At 31.4% G+C, this 14511-nt stretch overlaps 3 protein-coding genes and 1 pseudogene across 3 annotated transcripts; 3 read left to right on the forward strand and 1 right to left on the reverse strand.

The window, feature by feature from the left end:
- Window positions 1-1036: 1036 nt before the first annotated feature.
- LOC111036418 lies at window positions 1037-1744 on the forward strand (annotated as a pseudogene).
- A 327-nt stretch (window positions 1745-2071) lies between these two features.
- On the forward strand, window positions 2072-3732 carry LOC111036427 (zinc finger BED domain-containing protein 1-like). The gene has a single exon (XM_022318438.1). It carries the CDS (start codon window positions 3058-3060, stop codon window positions 3508-3510), a length of 453 nt encoding a protein of 150 aa, XP_022174130.1. The 5' UTR covers window positions 2072-3057; the 3' UTR covers window positions 3511-3732.
- Window positions 3733-7468: 3736 nt separating this feature from the next.
- LOC111036429 lies at window positions 7469-8455 on the forward strand. The gene is made up of 2 exons (XM_022318440.1): window positions 7469-8246; window positions 8307-8455. The coding sequence occupies exons 1-2, from the start codon at window positions 7759-7761 to the stop codon at window positions 8362-8364; spliced, it is 546 nt and encodes a 181-aa protein (XP_022174132.1). The 5' UTR covers window positions 7469-7758; the 3' UTR covers window positions 8365-8455.
- Window positions 8456-10008: 1553 nt separating this feature from the next.
- On the reverse strand, window positions 10009-11650 carry LOC111036422. The gene is made up of 2 exons (XM_022318432.1): window positions 11333-11650; window positions 10009-10911 (listed from the first exon to the last, which is right to left on the reverse strand). Exons 1-2 carry the CDS (start codon window positions 11648-11650, stop codon window positions 10009-10011), a joined length of 1221 nt encoding a protein of 406 aa, XP_022174124.1.
- Window positions 11651-14511: the final 2861 nt, after the last annotated feature.

The following is a 14511-nucleotide window of genomic DNA, read 5'->3' on the forward strand; positions in this document are numbered from 1 at the left end:
AGAAGCATCATGATAATAATATTATGTTATATTCCGTTATCGTCTAATAGTAACACCATTGTTTGCGTCTATGCTTACAACTATTTTGAATAGTTATTTTTACTCAATTTTATATACGTATTATTGTTTTTGTGTACCGTATAGGGCCTTTAGACAAAGGTTTTTTCGTGCGCAATTGCAGTGTGACACTACAATAATGTGCAAAAGAATAAACATGCTTGTCTCGACATTCTTTGACACCACGCCCCCGACCAACGTGCTGAGCCAGCCTTCCGGAAATTGAATAAATTAGGTGAGATCTAGGTGACTAGAACAACTGGTGGAACAACTTTTTCAAATCCTCATACGTGGTTGGGAGTACTTGGGAAGTTGGGACAGGCATAAGGGAGTCAAACCATACTCAAGAACTTCTGGTTAATCATCGTTGAAATAATTCAACACGGTGGTCATAGTATGGACAATTTTATAGAAAGTATTGGTCGAGTTGACTCAAGAATTTCTCTGGGTGGATGTCCAGTTGGTTACAAATGAATTCGGATACAACGTCCATGAAAAGTTCCGATTGACTTTTGGATGCAGAAAAATACGATTTGCCAGACGGAGTAGCTTATGGACGCGTATCATTGATGTTAGCTTCAGTCGAATTTCGATGTCGTACGAAAAACGGAAGCTCCGAGATACAGAAGTAGTGGGTTTGTATTTATGGTTGACTGTATTAGTTTCACTTTGTCTTTAAGATTCTCCACTTTGGTGGGGGGAATCGCGACATTATCGTTGGTTTTTGAGTGCGCGAATTGGTGATGGGTTAAATGGTAGAGAGTGGACACATTTTTCTCAGCTTTAGCCATTCGTGACTCAACAGCGTCTAGTTGCTAGAAAAAATCACTAATTTTGTCAGCAAGACGGTCAATTTGACAGTGACGACCCTTGCCTTATCACTAAGACCGAATTTTTTTGAATTTATAGGCATTTTAAATTTTATTAAATAATTATATTATAATATATTTTATTACATTCATTTAATTTTTGACACATAATGTCTTCAACTTCAAGCGAACAGCTGGAAACTGTACAATTTAAATTTGGTTCTCTACAAGGTAAGGATTTAAAAAATTCATATGGAAAACCAGTTTTGTTGTAAAGGATTTGTAAAAGTACAAAACAAAAGTATACTTTACAAGACAGTATAAACTGTATAAGATATCTTTATTTCATTTAAATTTACTGTAGAGTTTAATTATTGGAAAGAGAAGGAAGAATTGGCCACTTCGAAACTCTATGGCCAACATAGAGGGTCAAAAGCTAATAATAACAACAAAGCATTACTGCCAACCATCTGGAGTATTTAAATCTAAAGGAAAAAGAGAACGTGCAGTAAAGATAACTGGATCCTGTAAAATTAGTAAAAAAACTAATGTTACAAGTTTATAAACACATTGTTTTATAGTTTTTTTTTTTTTTTAATTTAGATCAATGCTGACCTTCTTTTATAAGAACTGTTGCTAGACTGATGAATATAGATGTGACATATTGTAAAACTTACCTTGGCTACCATAATGAAATTAGATTTCTTCCCATCCCGACTATTATTCAAGAAACAATTGCTGGTATACCTATATTTATATTTGAGATTTACTAGGTGGAGCTGAATATGGTCTAATATGTATGTATTAATAATAGTGTCAGTACCAATAATCATTGAATTGGTTTGGAAAAACTGTACTTAACTGTTTAAGTATATACGACTCAGTGTTTTTATTTATTAGTTCATAGTAACAACTTACGAGTAACGCATAAGGAATTTATACCGTTAAAAAATTAAGTATGTGAATTGGTTTGGTTAAATGTATTATTAATGTTTGTTATATTTAATTTTATATAATTGTTTATATATGAACTAGGATATTATTATAATAATTCAGTTAAAGTGAATCTTGTAAGTATTATATTCAATTACTTAAATATTACAATACTAAATTTTATTTTGAAACTATATCTATATATGTACTTATATTTATAGGTAAAATTGAAAGTGAAATCCCGTCAAATGTTATAATTGATCAGTTCCGCATTAAAACTGATTTTAATATTGAAAAAATATATATAATTTTCAAGGAAGGACATATGTAACATTTCTGCTAAATTTGGTTTACTCTACGAGTACAAGCCACATGATGTTGATGCAGTCAGTGTTGTAACCAGACAGAATAAACACATATGTGTTACCGCAGTCGCCATCTCGCCATAATTATGGTGAGTGCCACAAACCGCCACACAACAATCCTACACAGAGCGCGTGCCGGGGCAACATCGTTAAGTGCTTACCATAGAAGCTCTTTTTGACGTCAGTCGAGTTCGCCATATAAGACGGGGAGGTATTCAAAGGCTACTTAGGGAGAAACCACTATCTTATCGGTTTTTATTTGTTATTTTAAGTGGTTGACCCATATAATAAGAATTATGACACAACCCTGGCCGACAGACCCATCCAAAAAAGCACAACTAATACGTCAATTAAAAAATAAATATCAGCAATTATTAGGAACCAAACATTTAGAAACTGACATGAAAATACTAGATCCACCCCTCAAACCCAGTTCCAAGGAAGATCTCAATTAGTGGTCCCTATTACACGTGTATTTGATTACACGTGAAATACGTGTAATTAACATACACGTGTATATGCACGTGTAATTATAAATACACGAGTATTTAGTTAAAAATACGTATTTAAACACGTGTTTAAAAAAAATATAACTTATGTCTGAGGTCATGTCAGTTTTGGACTGAGTACTCACGGACGAAGAGCAGGCGTATTAATTGTCGCCATGTAAAATCCTCTCCTAAGAGATTTGTGATTTGTGTAATAGTATCGACGATCGGACAATTACTGTCGCACTATCAGTAGTTGTAGCGTGTGCCCAGAATAGAATAATTTCATACTTTGACCCATATACACCATATGCATCCTTCCTTGATCCTAGGTACAAAGATTTGGAGCATGAGGCGTTATCCACGCGTGAGGAAATTCGATCGAGAGTAAAAGAAATTTTAAGTATGAGCGACACGATAAATTTGAATGATAAGACATTGAATAATTTAGGAGACCAGCAAAAATGCCATAGTAATGCTTTAGAATATATTTATGGGACTGAATTTAATGATGATGATGATTTGACGAAACAGTTTGAAAATTATATAGCAGAACCACAATTAAGATTCACATTGGACCCCAAAGAATGGTGGAAAACTAGATTTTCTAAATATCCTGTAATTGGCGACCTTGCAAAAAAATATTTAACAATTCCTGCAACATCGGTAAGTTCAGAAAGATGTTTTTCAACGGCCGGTAACATCGTTACTCGTAAAAGAGCATCTTTATCACCTGAAAACGTAAATATGCTTGTTTTTTTACACCAGAATAAATATTTATTGAATAAAACATTATATGTATATATTTTTATTATAAAAACCGTGCATTCTATAATTCATATTTCCAAACTATATTAATATTTATAAATATTTTGTTAGTAGTAATTTTGCAGTAGCAGATGCTTGCATTTCTTGGTATGTTAGCAACTAATTTTATATGGCTTCTTCGAGTAACCGACAGAGTTATTGTTATAGAAGGGTCGAAAATAAAACCACTATTTTTGGTGACCACACACGTAGTTAGCATTAGTAACACAACAACTATTTTTTTCTAAAGAAAATGTTGATCAAAATAATTGTAAAATGTTACCACCACCACAAATGGTTATGCTCAACGGACGCTTGACAAAACAAGTGACGATGTCCGCTCAGTGTGTTCCAGTCTTTTGCAGGTTGACACACACATTTTACGATCGCTCCGTGTTGTACTCTGTATTTCTCCGTGTTGTACTCTGTATTTCTCCGTGTTAATTATATTTTAAATTTATTTAATTAGTATATTAATATACTTGATATATTTTTCAATAAATTTTCAAGCTTAATCATAAACAATAATATGGCTTATAATTGTGATAAGTGTTCAGCGTCTTTTAATCGTAAAGATGTTTTAGTACGCCATAAAAAATCTCATAGCACAAATAAAATTATCTGCAACATGTGTAAATCATCGTTTGTTCGGACAGACAATTTAATACGTCACATTAAAAAGTTTCATGGTATGTACATGATAATTCATAAAAATAAATTTAGAATTTTTTTTTTTTTTTCTAACAATTATTAATTTATTTTTACAAGGAGTTGATCATGTTCCTGCACGTCATAGAGGTACTGATGACGGAATTACTCCGCCAGCCATCGTTTCAAACGATCAACCCACTCATGTTCGCACCGATCAGATAGAGATCGCACCACAGATCTTCGTGCCTAACTTGGAAGCGGGACATTCCAAAAATGAATCTCTATCAAACGTGCAAGAAAACACAACAAATGAATTATGGTGTGATGATAGATATAATCAAATGCTTGCTATGATTGATGAAGCCGATATTTATGAGAATAATGGTAAGATTTTTTTTATTTAATAGGATGCTTACGCTTAAAAAAAAAAAAAAAAGTTGTAGGTAGTATAATAAAATAAAGCGCTATATCCTCAGTTCAATTTTAAGATAGTTTTTTTATTATTTAGATAAACGAAAATATACAGAAAATTCTAAATCACTTGTTAACAATAAACGTATGCGAATGGATAATACAACGTCTGCAAATTTTTTAAAAACTAAGTCTGCATTTAGGGGGTTATGCACAGAGTATTTTAAGAAAAATATAAATAACATTATAGATACAAGAGAGTTTTTAGAAATTTCAAAGCCTGGAATGTACACAATACTTACCGACGCAGTTCAAAAGTCTCCTATAAAATATAATATTAAATTAGAAGCAACGTATATTATACCTAATACAAACACTAGAGAAAATAGAGCTTTTAAAACTAGATCAAAGTCGCTATTTCAAGCAGATGATGAGAACCACCTGTTAGAATTGGATTTTCTTAAGTTGCTGCAAGAGCAAGATGAAATGGAGCATGTAGGCAGTAAGTTTTCATTGGAAAGTATAGATGGCATAATAATAAATGTAAACCTGTACAAACCTTTAGGAGGTTCATCGTACATTCCACTTCCAGATTTTATAGCAAGAAGAAAAGCGACTATAAATGTTCAAAATTTAGACGATAAATGTTTCAAATATAGCATACTATCAAAATTTGTCAATCCTGTTCATGCTGAAAGGATAGGAACTAATTATGCTGAAGTAGAGGGCAGCTATAATTTTAAAAATATAAATTTCCCTGCTTTATTAAACGACGTTGCTAAATTTGAAAAAACAAACAAAGTTTCTATAAATGTATATAGCCTAAAAAACGGAGAGTTAAAGTATAAAAATAATGTCAAAATAATGTCAAAAAAAAAAAGTTATATCAAAACCAAACCCGAACAGACTATAGTTTATCCAGTGAAAGTATGTGAGGAAGAACTCGATGATCACCACGATTTATTATTATTTGGAGATGGGACCGGAAAGCAGCACTACTGTCGTATTACTAATTTGGCGAAATTAATCGGAGCTCAGCTAACACAAAATGGACACGCTGTATTATTATGCAAGCGATGTTTTAAGACATACTTTGGTGTTAACCGTGGGGGGGTTACCGCTGAACAACGTCTTAAAACACACAAATTAAACTGCAATAAAAATAAACCGCTTATACCATTGTTACCTAACCAAAATACTTTTATGAAATTTGAAAATTGGGAACGTACTCGAAAACACCCATTTTCAATTTACGCAGACTTCGAAGCAATACTTGAAAAAAATAATAATACTAATTCTAATAATACACACATTATTCAACACCACGATGTTATGAGCTATTGTTATTATGTTAAGCCGAGCGACGATATACCCAAAGAGCTGCTAGAAAAATTTGATATAGAGACTGGTCCAATTGTATTCAGAGGAAATTCGAGTTTTGACAAAGGAGACGTTGCTAAACATTTTTTGCAAGAAATTGTTAAAGTTGCCCTTAAAATAGAAAAATTACTTAACGTCATAATACCAATTATAATGACTGATGAAAATAAAAAATGTCATGAAAATGTAGTCGCTCAAGGATCGTGTCAGTTATGTAAAACTAAATTTATTAAAACGCAAAACAATCCTGTTAAAGACCACGATCATTTGACAGGAAAGTACAGAGGGACTGTATGCAGTAAATGTAATTTATTAATGGAAAAACCTAATTTCGTTCCAATTTTTTTTCATAACCTTTCTGGTTATGATTCACATTTTATTATAACACAGCTACGTTTCGATACAACATCAATTAATGTAATACCGAATACTGAAGAAAAGTTAATATCATTTACAAAATACGTATCAAATACATTTCAAATTCGTTTTGTTGATACTTTTCGTTTTATGGCGAGTAGTTTGGAGAAACTCGTCAATAATTTAGCTAAAGGTGATACATTAAAATTTAGAGAGACTAGAAAAGTGTTTAATAATAATGATGTTGAACTGGTAACCAGAAAAGGTGTATATTGTTATGAATATACGGATAGTTGGGAGAAATTAAATGACACCGTACTGCCATCAAAAGAAAACTTTTACAACACATTACACGAATCTCATATTGACGATGAAGATTATCAACACGCAAAACGAGTATGGGATCACTTTAAATTAAATACTCTCGGCGAATACAGCGACTTGTATATGAAAGTTGATGTGATGCTCCTTTGTGATGTCTTTGAAAACTTCAGGGATTTATGTCTGGTCACGTACGGTTTAGATCCTAATACGGTTGGGCTATGAGTAAATTTATGCCAAAGGACGGATTTTCGTGGTATGAGGGAAATCTAGATGTCGAAAATATTTTAAAATTATTGGAAAAATCAAACGAAACATCAAAGATTGGATTTTCATTAGAAGTTGACATATTATATCCTCAATCTTTACACGACGAGCATAACGAGTTACCATACCTTCCAGAAAGGATGGTACCCCCGGGATTGAAAGTAAAAAAACTAGTCGCCAATTTACAACATAAAAAAAATTATGTTGTTCATTATATGGCATTAAAACAAGCTCTGAAAGCGGGATTAATATTAAAAAAGGTAATAGTTTTTAGTTATTTATTATTAGAGTTGAGTTGAGTTAATTTTTTTTTTTTTTTTTATGGGTTAGGTGCATCGAGTTCTACAATTCAATCAATCGCCATGGTTAGCAAAATATATTGAGTTGAATACTAACATGAGAAAAAAAGCATCAAACGATTTTGAGAGAGAGTTTTTCAAGTTAATGAATAATGCAGTATTTGGTATGTTTTTTTAATTTTTTTAAAATTTTTTTTAGGTAAGACCATGGAAAATGTAAGAAACAGACTAAAAATGAAACTTGTTTCTGATGAAAAATTATGTTCAAAGTTAATCAATCGAAATACGTTTAAGGATATTACAATTTATAACGAGAACCTAGCTGTTATACATTTAGATATTGATGAATTAAAATTTGATAAACCAATATACGTTGGGTTTTCTATTTTGGATATTTCTAAAACATTAATTTTCGACTTCCACTACAACTCTATGATTAAGAGTTATGGTTCAAATATTCAACTGATGTATACAGATACAGGTACATATTATATATATATTACATTAATGTTTATTTACAACATATATTTTTTGTTTAGATTCATTGATATACTTCATAAAGACATCCGATTTCTACGCGGATTTGTTAAATAAACCCGAACTATTACTACGTATGGATACTTCGAACTTGCCGGTCAATCATAAATGCTATTGTATTGACAGGAAAAAATTACCGGGTACATTTACTGATGAAACGGATGGAAAAGCGATTACAGAGTTTGTTGCCCTACGAGATAAATCATATGCATATAATCTATCGGGTGTAGAAAAAATCAAGGCGAAAGGTGTTAGAGGACATGTCGTTAAAAATCATTTGAGCTTAGCAGATCATAAACAATGTTTATTTTGGGACGGACCAATGGTTGACAGTGACACTAGTAGAAGTGTAGCTTTAAATCAATTCGAGTTGTTTAAATCCATAGGTCACACATCTTCAACAAAACAGTATACACCGTTTCGTGTAAATGTATCACTAAGATCATTTAAACATCAAATGAAATCAATTTCAACAGTTAAATTAGCTTTAAACCGATCTGATGATAAGAGGCTAGTACTTGAAAACCAAATTCATACCTTGGCTCATGGACACTATCGCATTGAGTAAGATAAAAACATTAAAGATATATTTTATTTTACTTATATAATTTTTGAATTTTATAGGGAACTTGAGAGGGTGGAAGCAGAGATGGCAGCAATGTTGGAGGGAATAGGATATTAAGTTTTATTTAAAAATCATGTATAATTTTTCTGTAAATATTATGTTTATGTATATTATTGGTTTTTATATTTTAGTTATTATTTTTGTCTGTATGTTTATTAAATTATTATATAACTAAATAACCTATGAATAACCTAAAAAATACTTTATATCTGTAAATACTTTGTAAATATCATGTAAATATTATGTTTATTTACTTTTTTTATTTTATGTTTAGACTTAATAATATATTTAATCATGTTTTTTCTGTTTCAGATCAAGGGAAGACAATATTAGTATATATATATAATTAAAAAACCTTGTATTACTTTGTAAATATCATGTAAATATTATGTTTATTTACTTTTTTTTTTTAGAATATTATTAAGACTTAATAATATATTTAATCATGTTTTTTCTGTTTCAGATCAATGGATGGCAATATTAATATAAATATAAAATTAATAATCTTGTAAATGTCATCATATATATAAATGTATATATATATGATAACATATAAAAAAAAAACAATGTTAAAATATGATAATATTATGTTTATTAAATAAAATGTATACATTCACAATTTTTAAGAATTATTTACAAACCATTTTCTAATAGCAAATACTTTATAAAATGTACATTGTTTTGGATTAAAATCCATATGAAAAATACAGCAGGGGTGAGTTTCTCCATCACATATTTCGTCCAAACGTGGACATCCAAGATCTTCGATGTTGATTAGTGCGACTTGAGGTATAAATTCTGTAAGCAGCTATTTTTTCTGTTCACCTTTGACGTAAATGCAGGAGAACTTTAAAGAATTCAATATTCTACTTAGTTCTTCATACTCAATATCACCATATTCTATAGATAGTTTATGATAGTTAAGTTCTAGCCACTTATTAGTTTTACGAGATTTATTGTCCTGCTGAGATTTTGAATTTTTAAAAATCCAGTGTTGGCTCGAAAATGATTCTATATCAACAATAGATAATTCTTTAATAAAATATTTATTGTTTGCTCCAAGTACGCATTGCATGTCTGCGATAGCCGACGACATAATTTCAGATTTATTAAATGTATATAAAAATTACTACTAATGTAAATTAAACAATATTTTATAAGACAGAAATACTTTTAACACTTTTAACACTAGCACAGGACTACCAAACACGATGATGTATACAGCTCGACTGAAATTATTTTTCAATATCGCATACCAAAATGTGAAATTAAGTTTTCTTAATATTTTTTCCTTCCACGATCAGCAAACGTGAATGTAAATCTGAAATATATGTTCCATGATTCGGTAATGAATTTTCATCAAATATACCGGTTATACGATTTATTTCAGCTTTTAATTGGCCAACGTCGAGTCCCTGGATAGCGATTGCTGTAGTAGTTTCAGCACAGTCATTAAATAGCTCGGACATACGATTTTCACAATTTAATGCAGACTTATTACTTGATTGTATATTATTTTCAAGCAATAGTATCTTATCACTTAGATTAACAATATTATTTTTCAAAGTATCGATTTCTTTCTGTTGAAGTTTCATAACGTTTACAATTGTTTTGTTACTTAATTGAATATCTGATATAATTCTCTTAATATCACTCGCCTGAGAACTTCCAAACACGTTCATAGTTATAAAACGACTGACACTATTTTTTAACATCACGTGTATTTATCCAACTATTATGCGTATTATCAAATCCTAACCACTTGACGTACATTTGATTCTGTTTTTTACGTATAATTTTTTCAATTAAATATTCGTTTGGGAAATTGGTCTTGTATATTTCTTCAGAGTAAAAACAACCAGCAATCGGTTTACCCATATAATCTTGAAGTTGATAAGTAGTGGGTAATGTATTATTTATTTTAATAATTTCAAATATTTCTGTAGACCAGCTAGGTAAATAACCTTTTGTGAACACACCTTTTTGTGTACTGATACGAACGTTATCACCAATTTTAAATTTATTTTTTTTTTGATTATTCATCTTATGAAGTTGTAACTCGACTGATAAAGGATTTAAATCTGCTTGCACCGGTGTCATTCCTATAGTTCTATGTTTTGAATTGTTATATTCGTCAAGCAGTAACTGTAAAATTGAAATCCATTTGTGTGAGCCGCGCGCCGTAAACTCTCTAAACATTTTTTCTTTCAATGTACGATTAAATCGTTCGACAATACATGCTTTCATAACGCTAAACGTAGAATATTTATGAATATTATATTTAGTCATCAACGCGTCAAAAGTCGTGTTGTAAAATTCTTTTCCGTTATCGAGTTGCAAAAGTTTTGGTGCTCGGTCAATTAATATTTTAGACATTGCATTAGTGACTTCTTTACCGGTTTTTGATTTTAGTGGTATAGCCCACGCAAATTTTGTAAAACAGTCTATCACACATAAAATATATTTATAATTTTTATTTTTTCTTGAATACGGTATCATTTCAACCAAGTCAGCTTGCCATAAATCATTTTTTCCATATACGTTAACTCTACGTCTAACGAAATTTTTTCTAGCCGGCTTGTGTAGTTCATCGGCGATTTCGCGCTTAGACATTTGGTATTCGTTTAATTAACCCAGCTTCAAGTAATTCTTCGAAAATCGATATTATTTCGTTTGAAACACCTGTATTGCCAGCTGCTTTTGACGCGAGAAGTAGACGTAATCGATCGACCAACTCGTTTGGATTGTCCCAATACACTAAGTTATTTTTCTGTAATTTCATAGACAGCTCGCCACCCGAGGGGAATAATTTACTAATAATTGATGAATATTTAGTACCACCCTTTTTTATTTTATTTCCAACTGTAGATAAATGTACCGATGATTGAGTTAATATCGATTTATACTCATCTAAATCGTTTTCGATATAAACGAGTGGATTTTTCAAAAATAATAACTGTATAAGACCCGAGGTTAAGGTATAAACATTACTGTCAATAAGTAAAGTGTTTTCTACGAATTTTACTTCTTTTTTACCCAAGATAATATTTCCGTTTGAACGTTTTTTTGGGCCATAGATTTTGTCTAAATCTGTAGATTGAAACCAATTTTCAATTTCTTGTTGATTGTAGTCCAAAATCGGGTTTTTCGATTTATTATTAATATTTTCCTTGTTCAAATGAGGTTTATTTGATATTTTAGTTAAAGGATCGATAATTGGTTTTAATGTCTGTGTCATTATTTGTTGAACATTATCAGAACAGGTTTTTAGTGCGATATATTTACGTTTAATACTTTCCTTAGCTTTAACTAGCACATCTAACACAGTAGTTGCTTCCGTCATGACTACGTTTTAAATGATATTATTATTTAGTTGTTTCATCTTATATAACTACAAATGTATCAAACCCAAAACGATAACGTCCGTTATCACGCTCACTATCTTTACAAATAACAACAAATGTAAACCTCTCACGGTTCCAACAAGTTACACAAAAATGTTTAAATTGAATATATGACATGTCCCCAGAACAGTGCTCGTTGTATACATGTTTTAAATTGGTTTCATCTTGTTTGAACAATACTATTAAATTTGCATTATCACGTATCAACAGTTTAGGGACTTTTGAATAACTCTGGGCCAGATAAAATATATCTATTTTATTGTGGCGACCTCGAGAAAAATAATCTCTTATTACGTTTTGGTGTTCACCGATAACATCGTCCAAGAAAAAAATTGAATTTGGTAAAACTTTATCGGGTGAAATAACTTTATCATTCTCGAAAAAGGTAAAAATGTTAAAACCATCAATTCCGTCAATAATACGTTTAAATAAATTATATTTTGGTTGTTCTAAAGTCTTAGAGTATATGTAAACGTTTTCAAATCGTAACCCATTTTCATCGACTAGTAGAAAATACATCAGATTGGTTTTACCACACCCCGAGCTGCCAAGTACCAATGACCTTATCGTATTTGGAAAAAGCTCACCATGTCTCTGTTGAATTGTCTCGTGAGAATCAATATTATAAATTCGGAGTTTTTTCTCTTGTTCGATAAAGCGCATTTTTTAAACTATAAATACAGATGTTCTGTTAGCGAGAACGTCACACGATGTCTCGCGTTCGTAAGCGGAACAACAATAAGGGTTCTGGTCTTATCAAATCTGTTATAAATCATTTACCCATGGAGTTACATTTACCCGGTTATAGGTAAGTCAATACAAAATATTATTACTATTAAATCTACTAATAAATTTTTTATATGTTTATAGATTTGCCGGTCCTGGGACCAAATTAAAAGAACGATTAGCACGTGGAGAACGTGGTATAAACAGACTTGACGAGTTGGCCAGAGCTCACGATATTGCATACGACGAAAGTAATTCACTAACCGATAGACATAGAGCAGACGAAGTGTTAGAAAATCAGGCTTGGGAAGTGTTTAAGTCTAAAAACACAGGTATCAAGGAAAAAGCTGCGTCTTGGTTGGTCACTACAGCTATGAAGGTTAAGCGTAAGCTGGGGGCTGGTTGTAGTTTTAAAAAAATGGTTTTGGCAGCTAAAAAAGCAATAAAGAATAAAGCTAATGAAAAGAATATAACTAAATTAGTTAGAACTTGTCTGTCAGCTGCGAAAAAATCGAAAAAATCGAAAAATACTAAAACTCCAAGAATTATCCCCATACCGAAAAAGGGTGGTGTTCTACCTTTAATTCCTATTTTTGCTGGTTTATCGGCATTAGGCGCGCTAACCGGTGGAGTAGGTAATATAGTAAAAGTCGTGAAAGAATTAAATTCTGGAAAAAGCACTCCTATTCATTTAGGCAAAGGATTATATCTTACTCCTCACAAGGGCAAATCTTATAAAATCGTAAAAGGTAAAGGTTTATACCTAGCACCACATAAGGGTGGTTCAGTTAAGAAATCCAGGTCAAAAAACTAATTACTACGTTACCCGATAAAGCGTTATACGATTATGAGATTATAAAATACGCTGACTTGTTGAAAATTCCTCATTTCATTGGTGTATTTGCGAGAGACAAGTTGCCTCGACGAGCAAAACATCAAGAGTCAGCTGTTGTTAATTTAGACATCGAAAACGGAACAGGTACTCATTGGGTAGCGTATAAGAAAATCGGAAAACAAGTTAAATATTATGATAGTTATGGAAATTTAACGCCACCGCTAGAATTACAGAAATATTTTCACGGTTGCAATATCGAATATAACTACGAGAGACATCAGAAATATAATACAACAAACTGTGGTCATCTGTGCTTAAAATTTTTATCATGTACACTATAACGTTAACCGGTAACTCTAGCGAATTGTCATGTGACTTTTTTCCACCGATAGAAGTCAGTAAAAATGCTAAAATCTGTATATAAGGTTTTCAAACGAATAATTCTATTCCTAATGTAAACGAAAAGTGTAATAAAATATGCTTCACATACATTAATGATAATAATATGAATAGCGATAGCTATGTAATACCTACAGGCTCTTATGAGTTGAATGAAATTGAAGCGGCTATAAAACGTGTATTACATAATACTGATACTTTATTCGAGTTGAGAGCAGATAATAATACACTAAAATGTACAATGTTTTGTAGTGAAACTGTAGATTTTAGCTCGAATAATAGTATAGGACAGTTGTTGGGGTTCAAAAATCGTAAATATGCAGCTAATGTCAATCACGAATCAGATACGTTGGTCAATATTACCAAGACAAACTGTATATATATCGATTCAAATCTAGTTATGGGTTCATTCGTCAACGGTAAGCAGTGCCATACAATCCACGAGTTTTATCCGAATGTACCTCCGGGCTATAAAATAATAGAAGTACCAAGACATTTGATTTTTTACCCGCTTAATTCTACATCTATAACACACGCAAGTATAATTTTAAAAAATCAGGACGACGAGTTGATCGATCTACGAGGCGAACCAGTATCAATACGATTATTAATTCAAGACTCGTGATGGGGCTTCAGTTTTACAATATAAATAGGCCTATATATGAAAAACCCGTTAGTCGTGTTAAAAACACTAACAAGGTAACAACTCCGAAGAAGAAAAAATATTCGAAACGAAAACAGACTAGACATAGTCTAACACCCGACAATTTGGCTTTTCTTCGATCGATAAACGTAATTTAATATGGACGACACATATTTAAATGTCACGGCTGGATACAT

This window comes from Myzus persicae, unplaced genomic scaffold, assembly GCF_001856785.1.
Source record: "Myzus persicae strain clone G006 unplaced genomic scaffold, MPER_G0061.0, whole genome shotgun sequence".
Taxonomy (NCBI): domain Eukaryota; kingdom Metazoa; phylum Arthropoda; class Insecta; order Hemiptera; family Aphididae; genus Myzus; species Myzus persicae.

What these genes read in the sequence shown, in the direction of transcription:
- LOC111036429 (XM_022318440.1), top strand. Translation starts at nt 7,759, where the DNA reads ATGGATACTTCGAACTTGCCGGTCAATCATAAATGCTATTGTATTGAC. An exon ending in CATGGACACTATCGCATTGA is followed by an intron (nt 8,247 to 8,306) that starts GTAAGATAAAAA and finishes TGAATTTTATAG; the next exon opens with GGAACTTGAGAGGGTGGAAG.
- LOC111036427 (XM_022318438.1), top strand. Translation starts at nt 3,058, where the DNA reads ATGAGCGACACGATAAATTTGAATGATAAGACATTGAATAATTTAGGA.
- LOC111036422 (XM_022318432.1), bottom strand. Translation starts at nt 11,650, where the DNA reads ATGACGGAAGCAACTACTGTGTTAGATGTGCTAGTTAAAGCTAAGGAA. An exon ending in TTATCTTGGGTAAAAAAGAA is followed by an intron (nt 10,912 to 11,332) that starts GTAAAATTCGTA and finishes CAAATGTCTAAG; the next exon opens with CGCGAAATCGCCGATGAACT.